This window comes from Polyodon spathula, chromosome 1 (assembly GCF_017654505.1).
Source record: "Polyodon spathula isolate WHYD16114869_AA chromosome 1, ASM1765450v1, whole genome shotgun sequence".
Classification (NCBI taxonomy): Eukaryota; Metazoa; Chordata; class Actinopteri; order Acipenseriformes; family Polyodontidae; genus Polyodon; species Polyodon spathula.
Window position 1 is genome coordinate 57372095 of NC_054534.1, and position 27587 is coordinate 57399681.

General features: G+C 36.3%; 1 protein-coding gene across 3 annotated transcripts; it reads right to left on the reverse strand.

The window, feature by feature from the left end:
* Positions 1 to 137: 137 nt before the first annotated feature.
* Positions 138 to 27220, reverse strand: LOC121320053 (vascular endothelial growth factor receptor 2-like). Of its 3 annotated transcripts, none has more exons than XM_041258215.1 (30): positions 26888 to 27220; positions 24938 to 25034; positions 23953 to 24167; positions 21783 to 21901; positions 20049 to 20217; positions 19315 to 19454; positions 18619 to 18787; positions 18403 to 18520; positions 18062 to 18237; positions 17806 to 17962; positions 16968 to 17097; positions 16116 to 16224; positions 14679 to 15023; positions 14180 to 14326; positions 13925 to 14056; positions 13246 to 13352; positions 12735 to 12870; positions 12141 to 12245; positions 11722 to 11835; positions 11435 to 11523; positions 11119 to 11275; positions 10081 to 10178; positions 9456 to 9578; positions 9112 to 9223; positions 8916 to 9015; positions 5179 to 5284; positions 2513 to 2658; positions 1884 to 1968; positions 1528 to 1613; positions 138 to 1135 (listed from the first exon to the last, which is right to left on the reverse strand). In XM_041258215.1, the coding sequence occupies exons 1-30, from the start codon at positions 26982 to 26984 to the stop codon at positions 919 to 921; spliced, it is 4101 nt and encodes a 1366-aa protein (XP_041114149.1). In that variant the 5' UTR covers positions 26985 to 27220; the 3' UTR covers positions 138 to 918. The 3 variants fall into 3 exon arrangements, with proteins under 3 accessions (XP_041114149.1, XP_041114157.1, XP_041114142.1); XM_041258223.1 differs by having other exon boundaries at positions 1884 to 1965; positions 11119 to 11278; XM_041258208.1 differs by having other exon boundaries at positions 11119 to 11278.
* Positions 27221 to 27587: the final 367 nt, after the last annotated feature.

The following is a 27587-nucleotide window of genomic DNA, read 5'->3' on the forward strand; positions in this document are numbered from 1 at the left end:
CCCTGTTTTAATATATATAAAATAAACTCTTTTTTTTAAAGGTAAAAACTGAAAATGCAGAACACTAGTCATGAAGTATGTACTTTTAAAATATATTACTTTTCAGTTAACAGTTTTTATTAGACTAAAGTCCCCAAATTGCCCAGTTATGGATAAATGTGCCCTTTTGTATTTTCAGTTTCTTATTATCCTTCTTTTTTACATAAAAAGTAAACATTTGATCCAAACAACACTAATGCATTTCTAAGCACATGAAAAATTAAACATATATACAATATTGTGCATATACTTAGTTTTGTCACATAATATATTATTTATTAAGAAAACAGTCAACATATTGCTATATAAATATGTGCCAGATTATGCATCACCCAAAAACATACATTGTCATATGCTACAAAGCTGCAGTTCTATTTATAATAATAAGAAGAAGAAAAAGAAAAATGTACAGAAAATGCATTGATAAATTCAGTGTTTTCTACTACTTAATGCTTCTAGATCTCCAGATTCAGTCAGAAGCAAACCTTAGGGGATGTTGTGTACTTTAGTGTAAGATATTCCTGTAATAGACCCGTTCTGAATTTTGGAATACAAACATGTTAAATAATTTCTTACAAACAAAATCAATGAGAAAAAAATAGTGCTCTATTGCTGTGAGGTTTGCACAGCTTATTTTGCTGATGGAAATACAAAAAAAAAAAAAAAAAAAAGTAGAAACACACTGTTATTCTTCTTTACAGTCTTTAGCCCTTATGAGCCTGGAATTGGAAGACTTGCACAGATCCATCTGCACGCACAAATGTTTTTATGCAGTTCATAAGACACCAAGTGGCAACAGTTCATCGTCCTTTGCAATGTCTTTCAAAAGACTACAGCGAGCAGGCTATGCAGCAGGGCCCCCTGATTATTCTGTTCCTTCTACACCGGAGGCGCGCTGTAGCGAATGACATGGTTGTACTGCACAGGCTGCACGCAGCCGGATTTAAGAGCTTCCTGCTTGTGTAAGAATTCTGTCTCATCATTAGTGTACATGGCTGTGTCGGTGTCGTCAGAGTGGTATCCTGACTGGTAGCCACTCGTCTGGTTAGAGGTTTCCGATGCCACAGATTCTTTGCTCTTGCAGGGAACAATGGGGCTGTGGAAGGAACAGAATTTTAGGAATGACGGTTGGTCACTGAATCTACTCTCCCACTTTTAACACAAATCTATGTACATAAACAAACTGTTACAGTTATAATAATGAGTTGGCTCATTATTATAATGTTATATATAACCTATATGATTCCATTTAACAGTTTTGCAATGTTATTTCCATTTAATCTCTAACAACTATTTTTTTTACAGTAGCCAGTACAGTATAAATACAATTTTGAAGTGAAACATTCATCAACAAAGTCAAGACACTAGCTGAAACGATTATATGAAATCATTTGTATATAGGTTTGCATAATAAACAGTATCTTTTGAATGACTGCATGGGTATCCTTGACTCCCAGGACAAAAATCTGTTTGATAGTCTGCACTCACCTAAAGGTCAGCTTTTGGTTCTGCTGGTTATCCAGAGTTTTCAGTTCCTCAGATGAAAGAATCATTCCACTGTCTGTCTGATTATCCTGTTGATTTAACAATCTTTTAGCAACATGCCTGACATTTGTCTCTCTGTAGTGTACACAAATCACTTGGTAGAAGAGAATCCCCTGCCCAGTTCCTGGCCTACCATGGACATGTACAAGAGCATTTAACCCTCTCTCTCACGCCACCCCCCCGGGCTTCCATCTTTGAATCATTTTTTTAAATCCAAAACTCACAGATGGCAACTGAACCCAAGACCTACAGCCTCTTGCAAAATGGAAAGTATAAAAAAAAAACAAAGCCAGACTTACAGTGACTGTTTGTTCTACAGGGACATCCTCAAAGGTTTTCACACTCACTGGCCTACTTGTCCTCTTACCCCCATGTTCGTACCTGCTACAGAAACAACAACAAAAAGGATAGTGCAGTTTTTCACCTTGAATAAACATTTCCCTGTTGGCATTTTATTTTGTCAGAATATTAATTTAAAAATGTCTCTTCACATGCATAATTGCTAGTAAAGCCATCTAGAATAACGGGACTAAATCATATTGCTCGATATCAAGCAAACAAAACGATTCACTTGATATGAGCTCTCTACATCAACAATGGACGAAGTACGCTTTTTTGAAAATGTGTTGCACAGTGAGTGACCACTGCTATTCTAGAAAATATTCAACCTTACTTATTAGTTTCACCAGAAAATACATTTGAACTCATTTAATCAATTTCTTTTCACAAGCAATTGTTTGCTTTATTAAGCTGAACATGCAACACGTTTATTCTGTGTCTGAGGGGGGCAGTATTTGTTCAATATATTATTATGGTAATTTTGATCCTCCAACTTAAACACACACATCTAAGCTGCCTTTGTTCCCTTCCTTGTTCAGTGCCCTTCACACTGTGTAAGCCTGACTTGATTGTAAGCTGATGTACATACCTAAGCCCTGGAGCATTGTCATAGTGGAATTTTGGGTCACAACATTCTTCTTCTGCAATGCAGGAAGCAGGTGATGTGGGGAGCGAAAGACCAGAATCCTCCTCTAAGTTCAGTGACGTGGTCAGAGGAATATAGTCTTTCCCGTCCTATAATATACCCAAAGACATAAGCATGACATTAATCTCTTTTTCAAACTACCTAAAAGACAACTTATAAGTAAAACAAAAACAATGTTTAAATAAAAAAGTTGCAAGACATACATTGATCTGTGGTTGTGTTTGTGGTATAAATTTGTGGTATAATTTACAAATAAATCCTTTAGAAAACTGTTATTTGTTGCACTACCAAATCAAAACAACTACAGTGCTGCCCCTTATAAGAACCTTTTATACCGTGGAGCAGGTGATAAGTGGCATGGTTGTGGCTACCATTTGCTACATAATGCCACACCACTAGCAGTTTCATTCTCATTATCACAGTATAGTCTATATCATTCTATATCAATATAAAGGGGGAGCACTATACAGTAGTCCCCGGCTAAAAGAACGCCCCTTGGGAAGCAAGCAAAGAGTTCTCTTAGCTGCAGAGTTCTCTAAAGCTGAACACTGGACGCAAGCAATGCGAGCGAATAATTTAGAAGTCATTGCAGTCAAATGGGAGTATCCAAACCACCAGCGAGCGATGCAAGCGACGCCGCTTTGAGAAAATGTTGCGTTGCTAAAACAGAATCTGTTTCTATTTTTTTTTTTTTTTTTTTTTTTTAGTGGCGCGACTAGAATGAAACTGACCAATCGGAAGCAAGGTTAACACCCTTGAAACATGTCACACCTCAAAACAAGTTAATCATTTTCTGTAGTACCAGTAGTCATGGTTTGCAGGTGGTGCCTTTAGCAGCACCGAGACATTTTCTTTCCAGTTATGCAGTCTATATATCCAGAATTTAAATGAAAAATGTGCACTTTTGCTGGCTTTTAAAAATGACATAAAAAAGGACCCGCACTCACACAACTTGAATATGTGACCTAATTTTAAACTATGGGTTTTTTGGTTTGTTTCTTTTATGATAAACAACGTTTTGTTCACTAAATTGTTCTGTGGCACAAATCTGTGACAAGAAGAATGTCTTTACATATGCATAAATTGAACTTATTGTATGCATAAAGAGAGTCACCAAACAAACACACATATTATTGAGGTCCTACTATTCTATACTTTGTAAAACAAAGCCAGCAACACGTTTGTACTCTGTGTGACACATCCCAATATTACCAAGCTCACAGTTTTGAAGATTATGAGCCATATCTGTTCACCGGACTGTTTTAAAAGAAAAAACTAAATAAAAGTCTTGCGTCTTGCCATGGCACACGACCTTGTTCTGTCTATAATTATTCATAAATAAATGAAGTCAGAAAATAAATCAAGTCAGAGACAGCTCAAACACTCACCCATGATCTGATGCATCACAGTATTCAATAGAGTTTACAATAAAGTAGAAAAATAGATTTACAGAACAGCATCAGTAGTAACACAAGGTAAGTGGTGACTTGCGGATAATATAATAATAATAATAATAATAATAATAATAATAATAATAATAATAATAATAATAATAATAATAAAGTTGCACTTTAAAATACTTAAACAAGTTAATAAAAAAGATCAATGAAGGAATTTGTAAAGAAACACAATTGAGATTGCAGTAAGTTGTATATATAAATGTATAACAAATTTTGTTGAAAATATCAATTCAACTATACTACTGTTGTCCAGCTGTCTGCAGTCTTTTACATCATTTCCAGGTCTGGTGCGAACTGACATTTGGCGGCTTTGCTCGCTAGCGTCATTTGCGTCCAGTGTGGTTGCAGCTTAAGACAGAATTGACCACCGGACACAATATGCCACTGCCAATCACAATATGAATCAATACATAAAAATGTATTTATGACTTATGTCGTGACACACGTTCATCAACATAAGAAATTAACAGAGTAAGTAAGAAATAAACAATAGGCAAGCATATGTAAATAAACTATAATAATAAACTAATGCTAATAAACTAACTGACAAACTAAATTAACAACAGCACCCCTGCACACATTAAAAAATGCAGTTCTAGATTACTCTCATGATGACGAGTCAGTGTTGAAAAAATTTAATAAACCATTTGAATTTGATGATGATGAGTTATCAGGTTACAAAACAGTACTGTATCAGTTTGAAATCGGTTAGCAACAAATCGCTATCGGTCTAAAAAGGTGTTCTTTTAAGCAGAGTTCCTGTTCCTTTAGGCAGAGCAATTACAGTGAGAAAATTCTGTTTCACCACAAGGTTGTTCCCTAAGCCCAAGTGTTCTCTTAGGAGGTGTTCCTATACATAAAGACTACTGTACTTCTAAAAAAGAATAAAATACTTGTAAATTGGGTCTTTTCAGGTCCCCATATCTTAATAATACCACCCTGAAACTTACAATCCAGTTCTATTGCAGAATAAAAACCTCTTTCCTCTTTCTGCCAACAAACTCAAAATTGGACATTAATCCAACATCATAAAACAGTTTAATTTAATGATCTAATTGATATAGCAAAATTAGCCAAATAATTAAGGCATATAAATAAAAGGGGATATACAATATATTTTTGTTACAATAAGCATAATGTAGCTGTTACCTGTTCAGCGTTTGCTTGAAGTAAGTTTCCTAAATGTTCCACTAACTCAGTGAATGTGGGTCTGTCCTTAGGGTTCCCAAGCCAACAGTCCAGCATGGTCTGGTATCTGAAAAAAATAAGACAGCATACTTAGTGTATAACAGGCACACATTTGTAAGTATATACATTTCTTCACATATAGCAGGGGTGGCCAAACTTCCTGACCCTGCCAAAATTTCCATATGATCGAGAGCCGCAAGACACACACTGTAAAACGTGAAATGTTTGCGAAAGCAAGACATTTTAAATGCTAGCATTGTTATGCAGCACAGTAGTTGTTAGGCCATGTCTTGATTGCAGCAAAATATACACGAACAAGAGATAGAACATTGTATTGTATTAAATCTACAGTGTATTAAACTTTAAATGTAACACTATGTTGTTTTTCCATTATTTCTATTTATACTGGGACGAGAGCCGGGCCTGGAGTAAAAGATCATTACTTGGAGAGGTAGTTTGAGGAGTGACCTCAGGGGATAGGATAGGAAAGGAAAGAGGTTCCCGACCGGCAGGAGCCTTCTTGGCCAGAGGAGAAGGAGTGGCCTTGAAGGCTGGCTGTTCAGCAACCTCGGGAACCAGAAAACACCTAAGATAGATTGGCTCAGTGGAGCCCGCGACAGCCTCTGCGGAGCAGCAGTCGTATAGGAGGAATAGGCTCTTGCACTGAAGAACCTGCAAAAGGAATGACAGAAGAGGGAGCCCAGTCTCAGTTCAAGGAAGATTAAGAGGGAGCTGCTAAAGGATAGCTTTTGTGGCTCTGGGTCCCCTGATTCATGTGGTGAGAACCCCCCCTCAGAGAAGGCATGGATGGCGGCCGCCATAGAGGTCAGGGAAGTGAGCCTCACTTACCCCCATAGGTTGGACCCACAACTCCCCGCAGAACCCCACACCCGTGGAACAAACAATAGTTCACGTGCCAATGCATAACATTTATGAAGGAGGAAAAAGACATACTAGATAAACAAGATGGATTAGTTGTTGGACAAAAGAATCCCCCTCATTAAGGGGGAATTTCTGGCGGACCCGGCGGATCAGGTTTTTGATTCTGATGCTGAGGAGGACCAGCGCCCTAGGCTCTTAATTAGATGCTGATTAATGTTGGCTTTTGCTGCTGAGGTGGCTACTCCGATTCTAAAGGAGTGTAGTGTAGTGAGCAGTGTAGAACTGAGGAGCAAGGCCTGCTTTGGAGATGAGAGAGGCAAGGTGAGTTGAGAACCAATGTCCTGTAACTACTGTATGGGAGGAAGTAATGAACAAAGGATCCGTCATGAGGAAAAGCTTCTTGCAGTAGATGTATCTGGAACTAAGGAGATGTCACTGGAACGGATGCTGAGAGAAAGGAAGCTGGAGAGAGATGGAACTGTATATTCGGAGCATCTGAGGAATCCTAAGAAAGCAGTTAAGCACATGACTTCTGTGAGGAGATCGTCAAAGGGGTTGAAACAGCCTTTTCGCAAGATTGACATGAGCAGCAGTAGAATATCCAAATATATGGGAAGCCGAGATGCGGAAGCAGGAGGGGAGCTCTTCGATATGCCACGGAGCATCAGGCAGACTGCTGGAATGGCTAGAAGAATCAGAGAGGACACTGACATGAGATGGTAATAGAACTGGATTCCGGAGATATATAGGACTTGATTGTAGAAGCGGAGAGGTGTAGAATGTCTTGTGAGTGGACGATAAAGGCTAAGATCCAGTCTTGATTAAATGGAACTGGCTGAATTTTCATTTTATTTATTTTTTTGTGCAGAAGGAGGAGAAAGAAGACCAGTCTGTACAGTAGGATGATCTTGTTGATGGAGCTAGGGCAGCAGACATGTAATTTCTAGAAGACTGAAGATGGTTGAAGACAGGAACATTAGGTGCTGGTATTGTGGAACTTAGAGAGGTGCTGGAGATGCTGTGGGAACCATCTGGCAGAAATCTGCCGATCTATAATATTGTGGCAAATATGTGTAGAAATAGAATGACGGTGGATGGAAGTGGAAGCTTGAGAGCAGAGATCTGCTGAAGCAGTGATCTGTAACAGTGTGCAGAGGACTGCCGTCAGTGTGGGCAGTGGCCTGTTGTAGCGAGCAGAGGTCTACTGAAGAGAATGAAAATAAACTAATTGTGAGATATAAGCAAATTTAAGCTGCATGAAGTGCTTCCTTGGGATTGCACGAAGTTGTTGCACGATTGTCTGCCAGCCAGAATTTTGATGTCGATGTTGCTCTTTAAGTGCTGAGGCGACTCAGATGGAGCCAAAGATAAGGCTGCTTTTGGGTGAGATGTAGATTGCATTGCTCTGAGGCCACTGCAAAACCTACTGATTTGATCAGGAGCGGTCTATGAGTGTATTGTCTATTACAAGGTAGGAGGCTGCTTTGACTGAAACACTGATAAATGGAAGGACATGGCTTCGCAGCTCAGATCGAATGAAATATTAACCTACCAAACGACAAAATGGTTATCTGCTGATAAGATGGCTGTGGCTTTAGTGGAGAATGCTTTATAGTACTCATAGAGGTTGAATAATGGAGCGATACTTTGAAAACTGCTCTAAATCATCCGAGTCGGATGAGAGAATGAGAAGATGAAGTTTACACATTAGTAAAGAGAGAAAGTTTAAGCACTTTTGGGTCTGAGCGGTTGCTATAAAGCGAAAACAAACTGAAAATGCTAGACAGCAAGCTGTGTGGATTCAGACTCAAATAGGAAATAGGAGAAGATTGACAGGGAAAGCTGGGTAGAGCCCCAGATCTCACCCCCTGAAATATTCCAATAGGCTTTCACATATTACGCACTTGAAATAAAATATATTCAGTTATTATGAAGCAAAATACAGTAACTGACCTGATTTCAACAAAAACAAATACTGTTGAGCTTTGCGGATGACAAATGCACTGTATTTATTTTGAAAGGGATTGCAGTAACTGCTCATGACGAGATGTAGATATGTAAATATAATATTACTTTTAGACCTGCAATATAACATTTAAACAAGCATTCTCTAGTCTAGCGCCAAAACTCCAATTTTCTAAAAAGATTCATTCATCTGAATAAGGACGTTTGCCATGAGCAATATTCCATGCTTGCCATACAAAACTCTCTGGAGTCGTTAAATTAACTTCTTTACTGAACGCAGAAAGCAGTATCTGCCTTAAGCCTGATCCAGGAGGATTAGATGTAAATGTGTTTTCATGACGTTTGAGTTTGCTCGTCTTGTACAGGCTACAGTGTGTACAATTTGTTGCAGACACAGGTTTACCATTATTTTCAGTGAAAGCAAACTCTTTCTCCCAGTCTGGTTCGTTTAAAGCCTCATACTTTTCTTTATTATTCATGGATGGTTTGCTCAATGCCATTGTCTTCACGAAACGAACAAGCACTTAATTCAAAATGATGAAATTCACTTTCAACTGCACATCTGGCTTCTAAATACACATGCACCAGTGAGCAATGTCGAAAGTCAACATGTGATGAAATATCCTTGAGTGGGGTGCAAGGTCAAAGAAACAGACGAGAGAACAAGACAGAAGAATAATTAACACGGATGAATACAGAGAACACAAATAATAAACGTTGTGTTTATTTTCACTTTTCATTTTTGTTCTTTCTTCAGTTCATATATACATAGAAATATATACTTTCAAGACGGCTGCATGTTTCGTTGTTAAATTATTTGTGAAGTACATACTTTATTACTTTATACTTACATTTCAGGGCTGGCATATTCAGGTGCCCTCATTCTTGTGCCTTCTTTTAATCTTCTACAAAATGCCTCATCGATTCCTACTCCAGGATAAGGTGATGCACCTGTTGGAATTACATTGGAGTACAGGTAAGCCACTGGTCAACTTAGAATAGGTAAGGAAAAGATTGCTGAGTCTTACAGTGAAAATAATTGTTTACCTAAAGAGAAGATTTCCCAAAGTAACACACCAAAAGACCAGACATCGCTTTGTGTTGTATAAAGTCTGTCAAAAATAGTTTCTGGAGCCATCCATTTCAAAGGAAGCCGAGCCTGTTAAAATAATGCAAAAAAATAATCTGTTGACATCTTAACTTTCTTTTAATTGTTAAATTATAATTGTTTTTAAATATAACTGCAACAATCCTTTGAAATGGTTAATCAGATTTGAGCACCTTATTTAAATGGATATTTATAAATTCACACAAATATGTAATAAAAAACATGCTAACTATGAGACCAAACCCTTCATCAAATGAATTTCAGGATTTTCTCTTTCACTTACATCTCCTTTGCGGACATAATCAGGGTCTTTGTAGACATCCCGGGCCAGTCCAAAGTCACAAATCTTCACCACATTGTTTTCTGACAGGAGTATATTGCGAGCTGCCAGGTCCCTATGGATACACTGCAAACAGAAGAAAACGTGCATGAGATTCCCGTCTCTTATCTAAAGACACACTATCTAGTACAGATGGAAAAAAGATGAGTCTGTACACTCAGTCAGAGGTGGGGGCCCCACTCCCAACAAGACATACAACATCAACTCTTTTGGTTCCTAAGAGCCCTCAGGAGCTTTCTGTTTATGTTGAAACACAAAGCCTCTTCAAATACAAACACGAGCACATTTATCAAGTACACAACCTCAGACTAAAAGAGGGGGGGCGCAAAACAATGCAATTAATCATGGAAGTCTATAACTCCATTCAGCTCAATTTGGATATTAGAGACAGACAGATATCAAGTACACATTGATTATATATTAACAGCATTTCATCCAAATGTATTGTCAGTTTTCACAGTTCAAACAACTGTTTTATGTATTTATTTAGTTTTTACTAAAATCTGCAATATTGTGTAGACTCTTTTTTATATTTTAATGAAAAGGGTATAAAGTAATATGACGTTACCTTGCGTGATGACAGGAACTCCATTCCCCTGGCTACCTGGAAACTGTAGCAAATTAGGTCCTGCATTGTCAGGGGAGTCTTGCAGAGGTGTTCCGCTCCTATCAAAGAAAGGGCAGAGGAAGTGGGCATGGGATTGTTCATACGTGATGTGCAAAAACAGGGGAATCTTTCAATGCCCGCTGACAGGTCTCTCGTAATATCAGGAAACAGACACTGAACCACTGGGATTTCCCTGACTCAGTGAGCTCTAAAAATAATTGGGTACTTTTATCGTACATATTTATTTATTTATTACTAAGAAAAAATCCATAGACAATACATCCTCAAGAAGATGATTCTGTTAACATCAGCTACAGGAACGTTGTTCCGAAAAAAAGTACCTGATAATACTAGTGCTTGACTGCAGTCAGAAAATTGAATTGTCTCATATAAGAGGTAAATGCCAAAGCCACACTGCATTACCAAATGTATTTATGATATTGTACTCTATAAAGATTGCTTATATGTGTATCATATTTACAACATTATTTCAGTCTAAAACAATTTCATAAATATAAAACCTTATGTTAGGCTAACTTTTGTGTTAAGATTTTTCATAATGTGGAGCTGCATATCCTACACTTTCACTTGTGATTTTTACATTAGTGTAGTAGTGCAGAGATAGGTCAGTATGTGCTTTCTCGCTCTCTCTCCTTTTTAAAATAGGGAACTGATTTTATCTTAATTGACTTTTTTCATTGTTTATTTTGAACACAAACAGTACCTAACAATAACAAAAAACTACAAGTTGCCCATGTGTAATCAAAAGTAAGCAATTTGATTATTTATGTTGAAAATTATTTCAGTAACTTTACAATTTGTTAAGCAATTCTAACTAGCCCGGACAATTTTATGTGGCATTCATATCAACATGTTTGTACAGCTTTCCACATTTGAGTCAAAGTATAAAAATCCCAAACGTAAGGGCCAATCCTTTGTTTGTAGGCTGTAAAACTGGGAGCAAAAACACAGCATTTACAGTAACAAAAGTGCTCCTACCCTCTTCTTCTTCCAGGTCACTGAGCGATCTGTCCTCTGCAAACCCTGAGCTGCCAGACCTCTGGCTGCTTGCAACACTGTCCAAACGATGTTTCATTTCTGCACTCAACTCGTTCACACTCTTGGTTTTTGCTTGCTTCAATTTGAGGGCTTTGCTCTGCTGTTGAACAATATAAGTTCCTGTTTATTTCTGTTTTATCACTAGAGCAAAATATTAGGGGGAAAAAACTCTCATTCATGCAAAAAAGTCCCAAAACATTTTAAGATAACAAAACCAAAGAAGTTTCAGTTCTAATCTTGATAATGTTTTGTTTACCTTGTAGGGAGTATATTCCCCCCTTTTGCTTCTTAAGTAGTTTGACAGGTTGCCATTCTTGCAGCATTCTACGATCACCATCAAAGGACCTGGAATAAACAGAATAATAAAGTATATATAATTTTTTTTTTTTTTTTTTATCCATTCAATAGTTACAGGTTCACCCTCACAAAACAACATTCAAATATATTGAGATGGTTTTCATTTTCAAGTGTGCCTAACACTTGATGTCATGAACTGTATTAAACAGTGGTGCATTGAATCATTACTATAATGGTGGTTCTCACCTCCAAGTTTGGTGCATGCTCCAAGGATGTTTACAACATTGAGATGATGCCCAATGTGGATTAGGATCTTTAGCTCTGACATCAGGGCTCTGTACTCACTTGAAGTGGCTCCCTCTGAAAAGATGAGTAGGATCATATTATTATAGAGTACATATAGTACAGCTATGGCCAAACGTTTTGCATCACCTACAGTTTTAGAATTGAGACATAATAAAAAATAAACTATTTCATTTAACACGTAATCAAAGAAACTACAAAAATATATCACAAACCATAATAGTAGTAAACTATTTCATGTCACATTTGTTAATTTTTGTCAGTATATGGAAAACTATAAATGTAATTAGATATTTTAAAGTAACTTTATTCAGCAGGTTTCAACACACTAGTTCATTCTTGGAAGTCTCCCATTTACTTACCTTTCAGCATCTTTACAGCAACTGTTTTGCACGTAGTTGTTTTATCAATGCCGAAGGCTTCGGCCTCCACAACTTGACCAAATGCACCACGGCCAAGGGGCTTTCCTGAGAAAAAAACAAAGCAATCATTATTCACTCCAACACACCCTGCATTTATTAGACCAAGCATGTGCATGTATAACTTTAGGGATAGGATGAAGCAGTTAATTATCCTAAACTAGGAATAATTAGTAACCAAACTTTTAACAAAATGTTACTAAGTAATGTTGTCACTAACCCTAAGTTAATTCCTAGACATAACTAGAATATCATGTTTAGATGCAGGAACAAAAAGAATCAATAGCAACAATGAAATGAATAGTCCTCTGAGCTACAACAAGCTGGGGATAGCAATGTATACATATAGCATGGTAGTATTAATATAAATGTAGTAATGCAGTTAGACACATATTGTATTTGTTAGTATGTTTCTTTGTGTACTACCTACAGTATGAGAATGCTACATGAATGGGTTACAAAATGACATCGTGGTACAATTACTATGGCACATACTTGAAATACCCTATATAAAGGGGGCGGTTTAAGCAGTCTTACCTAGATTAAGTCTATCTCGGGGGAATTCCCATTTACTGGCATCGTATGTCAGTCGCTCGCTCTGCTCGTCCATAGGTACTTCATCGGGATCAACAATGATTGACAAGTAGTCTGTCTTTAGTTCCCCTCCACTGGACTGGAAGACAATGAAGTCTGGTTACATAAACTGTATGTCTTGTTATGAATGAGAAGTCACATTCACAGTTGTTCAACAGGCTGATCGTTCAACGAGCAAGAACTGACTAAGCAAATCAACCCCCAATTTTGCTAGCTGTTCAAAGCATGCATGCCTGAACACACAATTACTTTAATTTCATTTTAATAAGCCAAAGCTTGTACAATTAATACTGAATTACAGGATCCTTAGTAAGCCATGCAAGAGCTCAGTGGTATGAAAAAATGTGCCTGTTGTTTTAGACACAATGAACAACAAAAACACAAAGGAGCTCCAGTCAATTTAAATCTATCATGATAGTTTGCCCATGGGACAGCAATAGAACCATTTCATTACCCTCTTTATGGTTCGGATGATGAACACTAGAAGAAGCCAGAAGAACATGGCAATCACCCCGCTGCCAATAAGGATAATGAGCACCACGTTTGTCTTCTCCTCTGCACCTGTACAAAACAACACATCCACTTATTAATGACCTAGCTTCTAAATCTGTTTAACTCTAATCTGATAGATGCCTCAGTACACTTTTCTAGCAGCGCATAATTCTATGTCACATGGAGTTTACATTTTTGATGAGTGCTTGTAAATGGTTTGACATTCTTGAACACAAGATAATTCATCCTCAGGGTTTGGTTCTGACCGAGTCCCATTTTTCACCTTTCAAACTAAAATCTTGCTTTGATTTTCCAGTCCACTGCTTGTAGTATTTTATTGAAAGCCACTGTAATTGACATACGTTAAGATTCAACATTTTAAATAAATACAAAAATAAAACATAAACAACAACTGAAAACATGAAATCAAGCCTTGAGAATTTACAGGATAATGTAAATGGTAAATGACTGTTTACAAAGAAGGTTTAAATGTTTAATCTATTCAAACATACATTTACAGCCTTATTATTTTAGCATTTGTATTTCCCTGTGGTCTTGCTCGAAGTAACTGGATTTTTTTAGAGCAAAGAATATAATATGATTATTTTCAGAACTGACTGAACTGTTAGACCTTACAATACCTTCAACTTTGAGATAGGCCTGTGTCATGTGACATCCCTGGTTATTACAGGCCATGCAGATGTAAAGGCCTCTGTCTTCCTTCTTGACTCGCTGGATTGTGAGAGTTCTGTTCTGTTGTGTGAGAACAATACCTGGGAAGAAAGATACACAAAATATGCCCCACTTCATCTAAATGTGCATGTCTCCAAATAAAAAACATTCTGGCACTGATATTCATGCACTGACTAACACTGAATATGAATTTCAATTCTTACCAGAGTCCTCTATCAGTGACTTGTTATTTTTCATCCATGTGATATTTGGTATCGGTGTCCCACTCACGTTGCAGGTCAGTGCAATTGTTTCACTGATATTCACACTCTGGTCAGTCAAATTTGTCAGAACTGCTGGGGCCTGTAGATCTGAAAGAAGAACAGCATACTGTATTGTAATACATACTGAAACATTAAGACAGTACAAACTCACAGAAGTTGCACACTGATACTATGTTTTTAATGTAAACACAAGTTTATGACACTTCATAGACATTCTTTAAGATTTGATGCAGATACAGTAAGGCTGGGTACTTTCATTAACTCTCTCATTCATGGAATTCATATAAAGTTCACAAACTACTTGGAACATGTTGATGTTCCAAAATGTATGCATTTTCATGAAGCTACTATGGATTCATAGAAAACCCCATTGCCACTTCACCTACAAACAACTCCCTGGTCCTTACATATGAAATTGGCCTTGTGTACATCTTCTCACCTTTCACAGAGAGTCTCTTGATAAGGCAGTGCTTCACTCCAGTGTTTATATTCTCTGCCTGGCAGATGTACACCCCCTCTTCCTGACTGGAGATGTTCTTGAAGCTCAGCTCTAGAGTGACATTCTCTCCTGTCAGGTGACTGGTGGTCTCACTCAGACTCTCCTCAGGAAGGCTGAGGTGTTTACATGGTAGCACAGCGAGGCCTATGTGCTGGAATGGTAAGACATTATTTTCCATCCTGTACCACTTCAGGTTCCTGTAAGTCAGCCTGTCTGCTTTGCACTTCAGAGCAACATGGTCCCACTCTATGGGATCAGCAGGTAGCATGCTCATTTCCAGACCCCCTAAAACGTAATAACAACACATAATTTATTTAATTTTAACAAGGACTTCCCAGATGTGGTGCCACACATACCCATTCTATGTCCAGTGATTCTGTTTCAACTATGTTTCACAGTTATATAAACTGTTTCACAAGGTTTACCTACAGAAATGCTAAAAATGTATCAAGTTACTGTTTCTCCAAGACTTGCACAAATTTTGCACAGGGGCTGAAATGGTAAGACTGGGTTATCATATTAAGTTACAGAGTCATTTCTAGCACATGCTTGAGTCTTGGAAACAGAAAACTTTGTTTTGAGTTAAAGTCTCCTGCAACGGACCCTAATCAGACCCGAAATTAGGTGCTTCCTTTTAGCTAATTTTTGTATTTAAATAACGATATAAAAAAAATGTGCTTGCTACAGCTAATTTTGTTCCTTAGAATAAGCTGAAAATGTATTTTCATCCACTTATTGTTGTTCAGTTCATTTAAAGCTACCTTAGCAATCGAGTGTAACCCTATGTCAACATGTATTTGGACTTGTTTTAAGAAGTATTTCCTTCACCATTTTAGAGTGAAATTAAATTACTTTGTTTAAAAGATAAAAACAACATTATATATATATATATATATATATATATATATATATATATATATATATATATATATATATATATATATATATATATATATATATATAAAAATAACATACAAAAACACATGTTCCTTTCACACCAATATTTCAATAATGTTTAACAGAACCATTAACAAGAGCTCCTTAATGTGCATACTAATTCACTAGCTACTATTGTAAAGTATGTTGGTACATTATATTTTAACTGATAAACCTTATTTAGACCATATATTTAGGTATTTCACCTATACACAAGTTCACTCTTAAGTAGCGACTTAAATAAATTATTACCTGCTCACATACAAAGTTCCTTTTCAGTCCTAGAAAAATGTTAATGCCTGCCACTGGCTTTGTTAACTGAAGTTTAACTATCTGTAATTACACAGGACTAGAGTTTCAAAGTTCAGCACTGCTCTGCACTCCCTTGACACACCATGAGATTACTTTAATGAGACGTTGCAGCCGAGACGGCGGACTTACTTGTTACATGAAAGAAGATCACCCTCTCATCTTGTCCAACTTTGTTAGTGGCCAAACATCTGTACATGGCAGGAGCATTTGCTGTCTGAATCTTCAGTGTGCTCACTGTCTGCAGACAAGGAACAGAAAAAAAACCCTCATCCACATGAATCTTCTTGGGAAGAAATTAATCTGCTTAAATATGTGTATCATCACATCAGAGTTGCGTGGAACTACATATTAGCACAGAAATATTACACAAAACATAAGAAATTTCGCAAAAGACTGAGAACAGACCCTGGTGGCTCATTCAAGGGTTCAGGAAGCTCATTTCCCTCTTTTTGTTAAAATAAAGTAGACCTCAGAAAACTATTAGTTTTGAGTTTGATATCCCAACTCCAAAACACACTCTTCAATTTTGACTTGATAGTTCAGGGGTTAACCTTTAAATACCACTTGGTGTAAAAAAATTAAATTCTTACACATTTTACAAACTTGAAGTTGATAGACACGATTTTGCATGCATTCATAAGCTTTCTTTTCTTAACATCTTCATAAAACTATATTACACTATAAACTGCCAAAATAATTTATAAGCACTGTACAATAATCATTTACAAATGCTTTGCCAATACTTGATATTACTTAAGTAAAACTAAAAGAAATAGATTACATTAAATGACCTTTCAACCTAAAAGTCTTTCTTAAGTTGAAACATTTGTCATTGAAGTTAACTTTAGTAGAAACACATATACCACCACGGGTGTTTTGTTTATGGATGACATCACAGCATATATCATTCTTAACTAGAACAGCATGGGGTATTATCAGTGTGGACTAAAAGAGCAGACCTGCTTTAGTAGTATAACTCACCTTAGCCACTCCATCTATTATATCTGTCCGGGTAACAAGGCTGTCAATCGGATTCTTGCCTGTGTCATTTGTGATGTCCCGCCAGTCTTTACACTCATAGAATTTGAATGGTGTTCGATAAACTCCTTGACTATTAACCAAAAGAAAACAAATTACTTTAGTGATGACCTTAAAATATCTATCAAACATACAGTAAAATAAATTAGAAAAACGTGTTTCTCTCTGCCTGTCGGATTATTAGAAGGAAGTGGCTGTTTTGGGAAGTAAAATGTCAATTTACGCTGAAAGAAATTTTCAACAGATGTCAATGTACTTTAGCGGAAGGCAAAGAGACAGAGGAATCTTAAATAGTTTCATAGGGAAGGTGGGCCCAGACTACAACAATCAGCAAAACACAGGAAGCAGCTAGTAGTGGAAGCCAGTGGACGAAAACAACAACAGGAAAGCAGAATGCTCGGGACTGTCATGAAGGAAGTTGGGCCCTGTGTTTGGCCAAGATAAGGCCTACCTCATGGGCTCTCAGCAGAGCATCTGTCTCTCACTCACTGCATTAATCAGAGTGCTTCCGCTGGGATGGCTGCAGAGATAACAGCTAGCTTGTAGAGTCAATCAGTGCATAGCACAAAGCATGTTGGCGTACAGACTGAAATAGACAGGGTGGTTACTTTGCCACTTCTGGTAGAAAAAAGTAACCATCAAGTACAGTATAGGTGTTATTGCTTTAACTGATTCATGGCCCAGAAATCCACTGTATAGAGTGCAGATCTAAACTGGAATGTTTCTGAAGAAGTACACTGAAGTTGTGAAGCATTTCCGTACAAATGCATTTCATACTTACGGGTCGTTTAAGGGGCAGTTCTCTTGTGCTATCCACTGCCACTTCATCTTTACTGGGGATGGAACCCCGCGAGCTGTGCATCTGAGGGTCAGGCTGCTGCCATACTGGTAGAAATCAGTGTCATGAGCCACTTCCTTCTCATAAATGTGTGGGGAAACTGGATTGGGCATAACAGAACATTAAAATGTATGAGAAAATCCAGATTTTCAGTCACTATATGTAAACCAAACCTATGACTGTCAACAGCAAATCATACCGTTCACCACGAGCTGAAATGTCCGGCTGTGCTCCTCTTTAGTTGCTGGGTTACTGAGCACGACGGTGTAATTCCCAGCATCCCTCTCAGTAACATCATGGATAGTCAACGTGTAGCCATTGCTTTTAATCCTGTACCGCAGTTCATCTCTGTAAACTGACATCCCATTCTTATACCTGAAGGATAAGAAAAACAAAGATTTGTTGAGCTAACTGTGTATGTGTTTCCCCTATTATTAATCATACACCGTTGTGTTTTCTTATATATATATATATATATATATATATTTATATATCTATATATATATATATATAATCTGACTGTCCAATAAAGTACCTTACCATTTCACTTCTGGCAGAGGGTAGGCAGTAAAATTGACTGGTATTCTTAGGAGACGATCACCCAACTTTGCCTCAATGACAGAGACAGAATTATAATCAATAGCGATGAAAGGCTTTGCTGGAAGAATAGAAAAACAAGTTTGCTGTCACAATACAGACACTCACACAACAGGCAGATCAGGCTGACAAGTTTTTATTTGAAAAATAAAAACTCACCATAAACTTTCACGGTAGTTTTGTTAGTCTTTTCCATGCGTCCACTCGATGCAGTGCAAATATAATCCCCAGTGTCATTCAACGTTACATTCAGAACAGTCAGGGTGCTTGACAGTTCCAACACCTTTGATGACTTTTTCTTATTGGTGTCGTTTACTGATCGGTTCTCCTGCATCAGAAATGAGGGTACATGTGTAAGGTAATGTTATACAGTAGGTAATGTTTAAAGAAATAGCTGAATGTATGAGCTCAAACATGCACAGCTTTTATGAAACACGGGGTCAATGATGAAACAGTAGTTTGGTTAAATCATTGGCACAAGACTTAAAAATTGCATATTGCAAACTTGTCCTGAATGCAGCACACACTCTTAGCTTTGATGTTTGGCAAGGCATATCTCACTTTATTAATTTCCTTTATCAAAGTCTGGATTTGATTTACAAAAATTGAGCTACGTGCAGCTTTCTTTTTTTGTCTTTCAAATATGTTTCTATTACTTCCCTGGAATTTTGGTACAAATGTGTAATACATTAATCTATTAAATACAATATGCAGAATGCAAATAAATGTTGAATACATAAAGTCAGAACAAGAAAAGAAAGAAGTCGTCGCCCCCACCCCACCCCCCCCTCTTTTTATATATAAAAATATAGTGTAACAAAAAGGCCACAGTCTGGAGCATGTGCCAGTATTTACCTTTGAAGCTGGGTATTTCCATTTAAAGTCGATCCCCACATTAAATTCTGTTTTAGCAGTGCAGTTTAATACCAGCTTATCTCCTACTGCTAACTCCACCTGGTGTTGAGGGGTCACAGAGAGCTCGTGAATCTTGTACCCTATGGGAAGGATAAGGAATCATGTTAAATGGGGTACTAAAAGATGCTCTACCAATAAAAACCATCAGTACATATGATGTTAAATAAATGTTTGCCTGCATGCTGTAAACTACTTTATTGAAGTATAACCAATGTTTAATTGATTGTATTGTTATAGAAAAAAATGAAGAAAAAGACACTTATATTCCAGATTAATATATATTTTATGTGCATTCCTCCTTTCAGGATTGTAGCCTTTAGACTAGCTCCTATGGCACCAAGGACCCTGTCAGACGCAGATAATGAGAAAAATATATGCTTCTTACTAAGGAAACACACATTACATTTAAAGTGATCCTCTGTAAACCCAAACGGGTTCAATTAGGAACCTAATAAGGACCATTTTTTTTTGCATCCCTGTATAGCGAACACCAAAATTGAGTAATGCCCTTAATACATCATGGCAAACTAATTAAGGAAGGCAAATAAACCGAATTTCATAAGTAAAGGCGGCCAATAGTAAAGATGTAGTACTGTAATGTCACCCTAAATCTGAATAACCTGACTTGCTTTTTCTTCAAATGTGTCAGTGAAGAAAATTAATGCACGGCTTACCAACAACTGTAAGCATGTATAATTGGGACCGGTAAATTTCATTTTCTATTGTCGTTTGACAAAACACCATCCCTGCATAGCTGATTAAGTAACTGGGAATAATGAATCCTCTTCGGCTATCCCAGTAAATGGTTTTCCCATCAGGAACAAACACTTTTCCAGGGTATTTCTGAAGAAAACAAACAAACAGACAGCTAAATCCTCTTTGATGTTAAAGATGTTTCCTACCTTCTGATTAGGTAATTGAGTAATTGCATCTTCTTTTCCAAAACAAAAGCCCATTACATATCTGTTTATCCTGGCATGATAATAATACGCGAAAACCAATAATAACAATATGTGATATTAATATGTGAAAGCAATATATGCACGTCTATTAGGTTAACAACTATGAAAAAGGGATAAGCCACAGCTTGATTTATAGAGCATTTTACAGCAGGGGAATTAGTTGGATAGCATGAACCACCAAATAGGTGGGATTCCCCTTTGCTGTAAAATGCTCTAAACAATTTTGCTGTGGGTTATCCCATTAGAGTACAGTTCAATCAAATTGTCCTCTAAGACATCAAAAATTATGGACTAGATATTCAAAGACTGACTGAGTGGTTTGCATATATTCGCAAAGTCTGTGAAATTCAAGAGTTGACCGTAAATTTCTAATATTGCAAGGCTGTGAAAATTAATACATTTAAATGAATCTAAACAGCAAATTAATCACAACTCAGACTATACCCAATTGATGCATGTGTATATAGTTATGAAGTGAGACAATGGCTAAAGCACAGAGGGCAATTTTACCGAAGAGGAGGTGATAATAGCTGATAATAAGGGAAAAAACTAAAGTAAAACAAATAAAACAAAAATGTATTTATTTTTTACTTTTTTTTCATTCCTTGCCATTGCCGTTTCTTCACAGTAAACAGGGGCCATAGACACGATTTCATAAAGTAAGAACATGAGGTTTACTTGTGGCTTTTTGTAGCAGAACAAGCAAAATAAAACTGAAATTTAACTTTAATCACTTCAAAAAAAAAAAAAAACATGTTAATGGTGTTGTAAAACGAAGGGGGAAAAAACTCATCATTTTGGTTCTCGTTTATTACATTCCACATAACAGAAAGTCATAACAAAAAATATATAATATACACAATCTATATAAAAATCACTACCCAACATTTCCAGTAAGTTGGCCACTGCTTAAGCGACGCATTTCAGAATGACACGCTTGCCTTTTTTCCCATGAGATTCTGACTTGGTCTAAAGCAGCACAACCCGTTTTTGACCCAGGTGGCCTTCCACAAAGATCACTATGCGTGCGTGCGCACAATCTGGTTTGTTTACTTTTTGATCCTGTGTTTTTTTTTGTTTGTTTGTTTATATATATATATATATATATATATATATATATATATATATATATATATATATATATATATATCACACTGAAAGCTAATTTTCATTTGCCATTTTTGAAACTGTCGCTCAGCTGCAAGGTATTTTTGTCATTTCTAGCAAATACAAACATTTGATTTTTGTAGCCGAATACGTGTAAAATAATATTGGTTCAAATATTCAGATATATGTCCCAGCACTAATATATATATAGTTTCTAGATGTGGAGGATTTTATAACTTTTATAAAGGAATCTTATTATTTTATATAATACTCTTTACTAGTGTGTATTACAGTCTGCAGTAAAGTCTGGTAAAGGAAAGATACAAAATGTCCTCTTACCGTATATAATGTCACATTGAGATATTCTACAGATCCTAAACATGGTACAACCACTGGTGTATTTTCCTCTATATACACAGCCTCAAAAATGGAAGAGCTGACAAATGGTGCTCTGTAGTCTGAAAGAAATAGAAATAAATGACAAATACTGTATATTCAAACCTACAGCAATACAACAAGTAAAAATGCATTTAATACGATACAATACAGTTTGCTTTTATACAACTCTTCATGCTGAGCATCCCAGGGTGCTTTAAATAATATAAATAAATAAACAAACAAATAAATAAATAAACTATTGCCCAACCAAGCCAGCTAAAAATGAAGCTAACTCAAACAAATATGTTTTTAAAAATAGATTTAAAAGATTAGTGCCAGCATTCCTAATATGACTTGTGGTGACTAAAGGCTCTCGCCCCTCCTAATTTTAGATAACTTACTTTTAGGAATTACTAAAAGTTCAGCATTAACCGATCTCAAAGTGCTACTAGAAGCATAATGTGCCAACAGTTCCTGTAAATATAAAGGCTCAAAACCACGAAGGACTGTATAAGTAGTAAGAAGAATTTTAAAATGAATCCTGAGTTTAACAGGAAGCCAGTGCAGTGGTTTAAGAGCTGGAGTGATGTGTTGGGAAAGAATTGTGCGAGTCAGCGCTGTGGCTGCTACATTTTCAACCTGTTGAAGCCGACATCATTTAGAATCAGAAATAACCGATCACAAAGCATAACTGTAATCTAACCGAGAAATAACAAAAGCACAAACCCACATCTCAGCATCTTTATCTTATAGAATGGATATAAATTTGGCAATGTTCCTTAAATGATAAAACAAGGCCTTCATAACTGAGCTAATGTGGGTATCCAAACACAGTTCTGAATCCACAGTCCTAAGTTGTTTTTTTTTTTTAAGTCAAAAGATTACCATCAAAGAAGATTCCAATACAGGGGAATTTAACTAAACTGTCATGAGCCCATTAATAGCACTGCTGTCTTATTAGATCATTTACAGTCATCCGTAACTGAACTCTGCTTAGGCACTGAGATAACACAGAGGCCACTGTATCTGGTTTAGTAAAATAACAACATATGCACAATGCATTTACAATATAACAAAAACTGTAGCTAACAAAAAAACTGTAGCTATAAATAAAACTAGTATTTAAAAATGATATAAAACAAAAACAATGTTGCTCATGTTCAGGCATGTTTAATACATGAAGAGTTAGTATACAGATTGAATGAAAATACTACACTTTGAGATCCTTCTGCAATGGCCAGTAATAAAATATTAAAAACAATATTAATATTTCTGTGGCATGGTGATCATAATCAGGAAATTGACCCAATTATTTTCATTTTGACGCCAGTCCAGTTGGTAAGACAGAAGGAAGTGCTGCAGGCTTAGTTTTACTGTGTTCAATTGGAAGCTGAAAAACAGGAATCTAGTACAGGCTGAACTCAGCATGAGGTAGCCTTTCATGTGTCTGAACTGCCCTGCCCATGCCTGTAAGATGCTCATGTACACAGGCACTGATAACGGTCTCCTGAGGGTTAGACTGAAGAGGGCTTACAGCAGGATCAGGCAATCAAACAAGTGGTCATGGAGGAAGTCCAATTGAGGTCAACAAAAACTTAATCATTATATGTTAACTGAATATTATCTACCTACTCTCACTGAACGATTGGATTGAACTCCAAATCAGATTTCGCCTTTTGCAGTTATTCACCACAGTGATTTTAGTGTCCTACTGACCTATAAATGTGTGTTGCTTCTTGTTTTGTAATACACTGGTTTACCAAGGAAACAATTATTAATAATAGAACTATCTAACTTGTAATAAAAGCAAAGTCTAAGTAACTTTTGAAACACATATTCATTATAGTATTTACTGTAGTTTATTATAGTTAACTGATAGTGCTGATATCTGTTATCAGTTTAATTCTTTTTTTTTTTTTTGCTCAAGACATCAAATCTACAACGTTACACTAGAACAGCCAACTGGAAGACCCATTTTAAATCTACCGTAACTTCTAAACTCTCTACTGGGTGTCCTTTCTATCAGATATTAACAACAAGAGATCACATGTAACCTACACACATTTTTATATTGTGTTAGTTGGAATTAATGTAGCTATATATAATATAAAGATGCCATAAATAAGTCTACCTTGGATAAAGACGTAGACGCTAGCAGATGTTTTCCCATCTTCAACAGGTAAATCTCTATAGGAACACCTGTAATCTCCAGTGTCACTGGCAACAGCTTTGGTCAGAACAAGCTTCTTGCAGAAGAGACCTGATCCACTACAATCAGTCACTGATATCCTGTGTTCGAAACTGATCCTATTCCTGGGCCACGTCCAGTCCAAAAATTGATGCCCCCTTATTGAAAAAAAAAATTTAATTAATGAAACACTATCTTAACGCAACACTTTTGGGATTCAGAAATATCTAACAAGAGGACAACATATGAGGATGGTATCTTCTCAGTTACTGTAAATATTCAATTATTTCACAAGCTCTACAATGAGTGTGCTGTGGGCTTGTGAAGCATGCATGGCACATACATTATGCTAGGCATCCTACTACTTTATCTCACACATACATGATAAGGATTTTAAGGTTAAAAGCTTTGTGATTTTTCTTTTACAAAGAAACTTCAACAGACCAATGAATACAATGCTTTTCTCATTAGCTAAATTCAGCTTCAAAAATGTCATTGCCATTCTCACTACTTTTTTTTTTTTTTTTTTTTACATTGGAAAGCCAGGTATGTCAAAAACATGACCCATAATGAGCTATATGGGGTAGAAATAATGTTGAAACATATTTTGAGAATTTTTTAAACCTTTTCACTCAGCAAGTGAAACAGTTCCTGCAGCTTGTTTCCAGTCTTATCTCAAACGCCTAGCCCATAACAGATTACCTATTTCCCATGCTTATTGTACCCAAGAACATACGTGGGTAGTTAATATAGGAAGAATGCAGCCAGTTAACCCAGCCTAAACTTTATGGTCTACTATCAAAGATGTAGTAATCTAATTCACCACATTATTTTACACTAGAACTTATAACAGTGTCCCCAAGTCCACACTAAACTAGTCAACTACTGTAGTTATAAATCAAATAATAAAACTATAATGCCCCCATACCTGCATGTAAGTTCTAAAGTGTTGTTGGCATTTACTTTGTGTATCTTGTCTTGGATACTAAGGCTTGGTGGATCAGGGATATATTTCAGATTTATTCCTGAAAAAAACAAAACAAAAACAAAAACACATCACACATCGGGGAACCAGCAATGTCATTACAAATTGTGTTTATTTACCTATAGTTTTGGGAATCTACATATTACATGAAGTCCCTATTCATTTTTTATCTGGTTTCAAGTTATTTTATGGTTTAGCAGCAAATCTTCCCATTCTGTCATAACAGGAAGAGAAGGCAGATGGCCCCACATTAATTCAATGGCTTTGTATTTTTCTGAAATTGGGGTGGAGTTCCTGTTTCGTGGTGTTGCCAATTGCAAGAACTTCAAAACGGATATGGAGCATTGAAACAGTAGACCTTCAACTGATGATGTTTGCCCCTTGGGAAATAGGCAGGTATTTTCTGTTCAACAGTATTGAATAACTGGCCATATATAATAAGTAACAGTGAATACAAAGTCATGTATAAGTAAATGATCTATTAGTCCCAATGTTTCTCAGAAATGAAATGCATTAAAAATTGGTTAATTTGAGGGGTTACGTTACATTTGCTAATTAATGCCTAATAATAAAGCCTTAACAAAAATGCATACATATTGAGCATGTAACAAAACTAAAAATAAATATTTGAAAATTCTTATTAATTTGTAAATTCTCAGGATTTGTCTTTGAATGATGTTAAACTCAAAAGAGTATTGTTCACTGATTACAAAACACGACTTGTTGAGAAGAAAAACAGTGCACTTAATGTAGTAAGTTCATAGCCAGCCTAAACAATGACTAGATCGATTATGTCATGCAACTTCAAACTTCAGAAACCACTTCTGGTGCAAGACTATGAAGAGTTACTTCAGGACCACTGTTCACAGAAAGTTCCAGCTATAATACTCCCCACTAACTTGTACCCTAATCACCCTTAACTAATAAGAAGAGAATAGAAGAATCCTTCCATATATTGACTGGTTTCTTACAAATTGTGGCAGACTTAGCCTCTGGCTATTTTCACTTACCGGCAATAATCTACCTTTAACCTTTGTTAAAATGTTAAAACCTTTTTTTTTTTTTTTTTTTTTTTTGTCAATACATTTGTTTTTAAAGTGTAAACTATTAGTAACTTTCCGAATTCCCAGTGAGATAACATATTACACTCATGCTGCACTGCTGTATGTATAGTATATGTTTAATGGTTAACAATAACACCGCCTCCCTTCGCAAGTCACAGAGCAAGGTAATCCCCACTTTCTTAGTAAAAGTCATCAGTGTTTATTCAGCCATAACAAACTATTTTTTTTCCCTGGTGTTCTAAAACAATATATCATTCTTTACTACAGGATTTGTTATTTAACATTCTCACACAATGACTGTGGCTATTTGGTGTTGCATCCGAATAGTGTCTTCAGGATGCTGCGCATTTTCTAGAAATATTCGAACTCTAATACCCTGTTAATGTAGGCAGTCGCATGCTGATATACATATAATAGTTACACTAAAGTACAAAAAGTTTTTTGTGTTTTTTTTTTTTTTTTTTTTTTTTTTTTCTGAGTATCCACTTTACCAAACAAATACAGATGCATCAGTCCAAACCATGTCCTGTTTCAAAGTAGTTTACTGATAAATCCAAGGCGTGGTTTTACGCATTTTGTTTGATATATACCTGTAATTGCATATTAAGTACTATATGCTACCTTTGTATTTACCCTTTTGTTTAATGTTATTAGCAGGGTGTTCAACTGGCTCGTTTTAAAACATATATATTATTTTGCTATGCCAATATGAAATCTGACAATTACTATTTAGTGATACCATGCACAATATAATCATTTTCTTTTTTTCAATTTAATTTTTCTAACTTTTTTTTTTTTTTTTTTAATATAGCTTAGTACAGTTTCTTACCTGTCACCTGATTCATTCCAAGAAGAATGTACACGAAGGAAACGACAACGAATATATTTGTCATTATGTAATCCAAAAGAGAATGAAATCCCAGCATCAAGATGGCCAGATAGCCCTACAAGCAGTTATTTAGCTTCCAATGATCTTAGTACAAGGGCACCTCCATTTAAAACGAGGAATCCCTCATAACGGTAGCCCACTCAAACACTTAAGATGCTTTAAGAGGTCAATAGTGCCTGTCGGAATCAGTACAAAGACAAGGAGCACATGCATCCGTTTGAACCTGCTTATAACTTTCTGCCTTCTGGAGCTTGTGGTACACTGTCTGAACTAGGGCAGAGATTCGACTCCTGGAAATGAGCAGAGGAGGAGCCTTAACAGCTGGCCTGCCGACCTTTAAGTGGCGTCACAGAACACAACTCGCAGGTCTAATAGCCGTTACTTTGCAGAATAATGATAACGAATAGTATAATTTATTTTGTTAGGTCTTACGACATCTTATAATTAATTTCGTTCACATAGGGGGATCTAAAATGTGTTTAATTTTATGAAAAACTTTAACACACTAGATTATTATTATTATTATTATTATTATTATTATTATTATTATTATTATAAAACCTGTTATTGAGCTAATATTTGGACAAACTGCGCAGAAAAGGTTGTTTTGCTTCAGTATAGCCTATAGGCCTATACATCA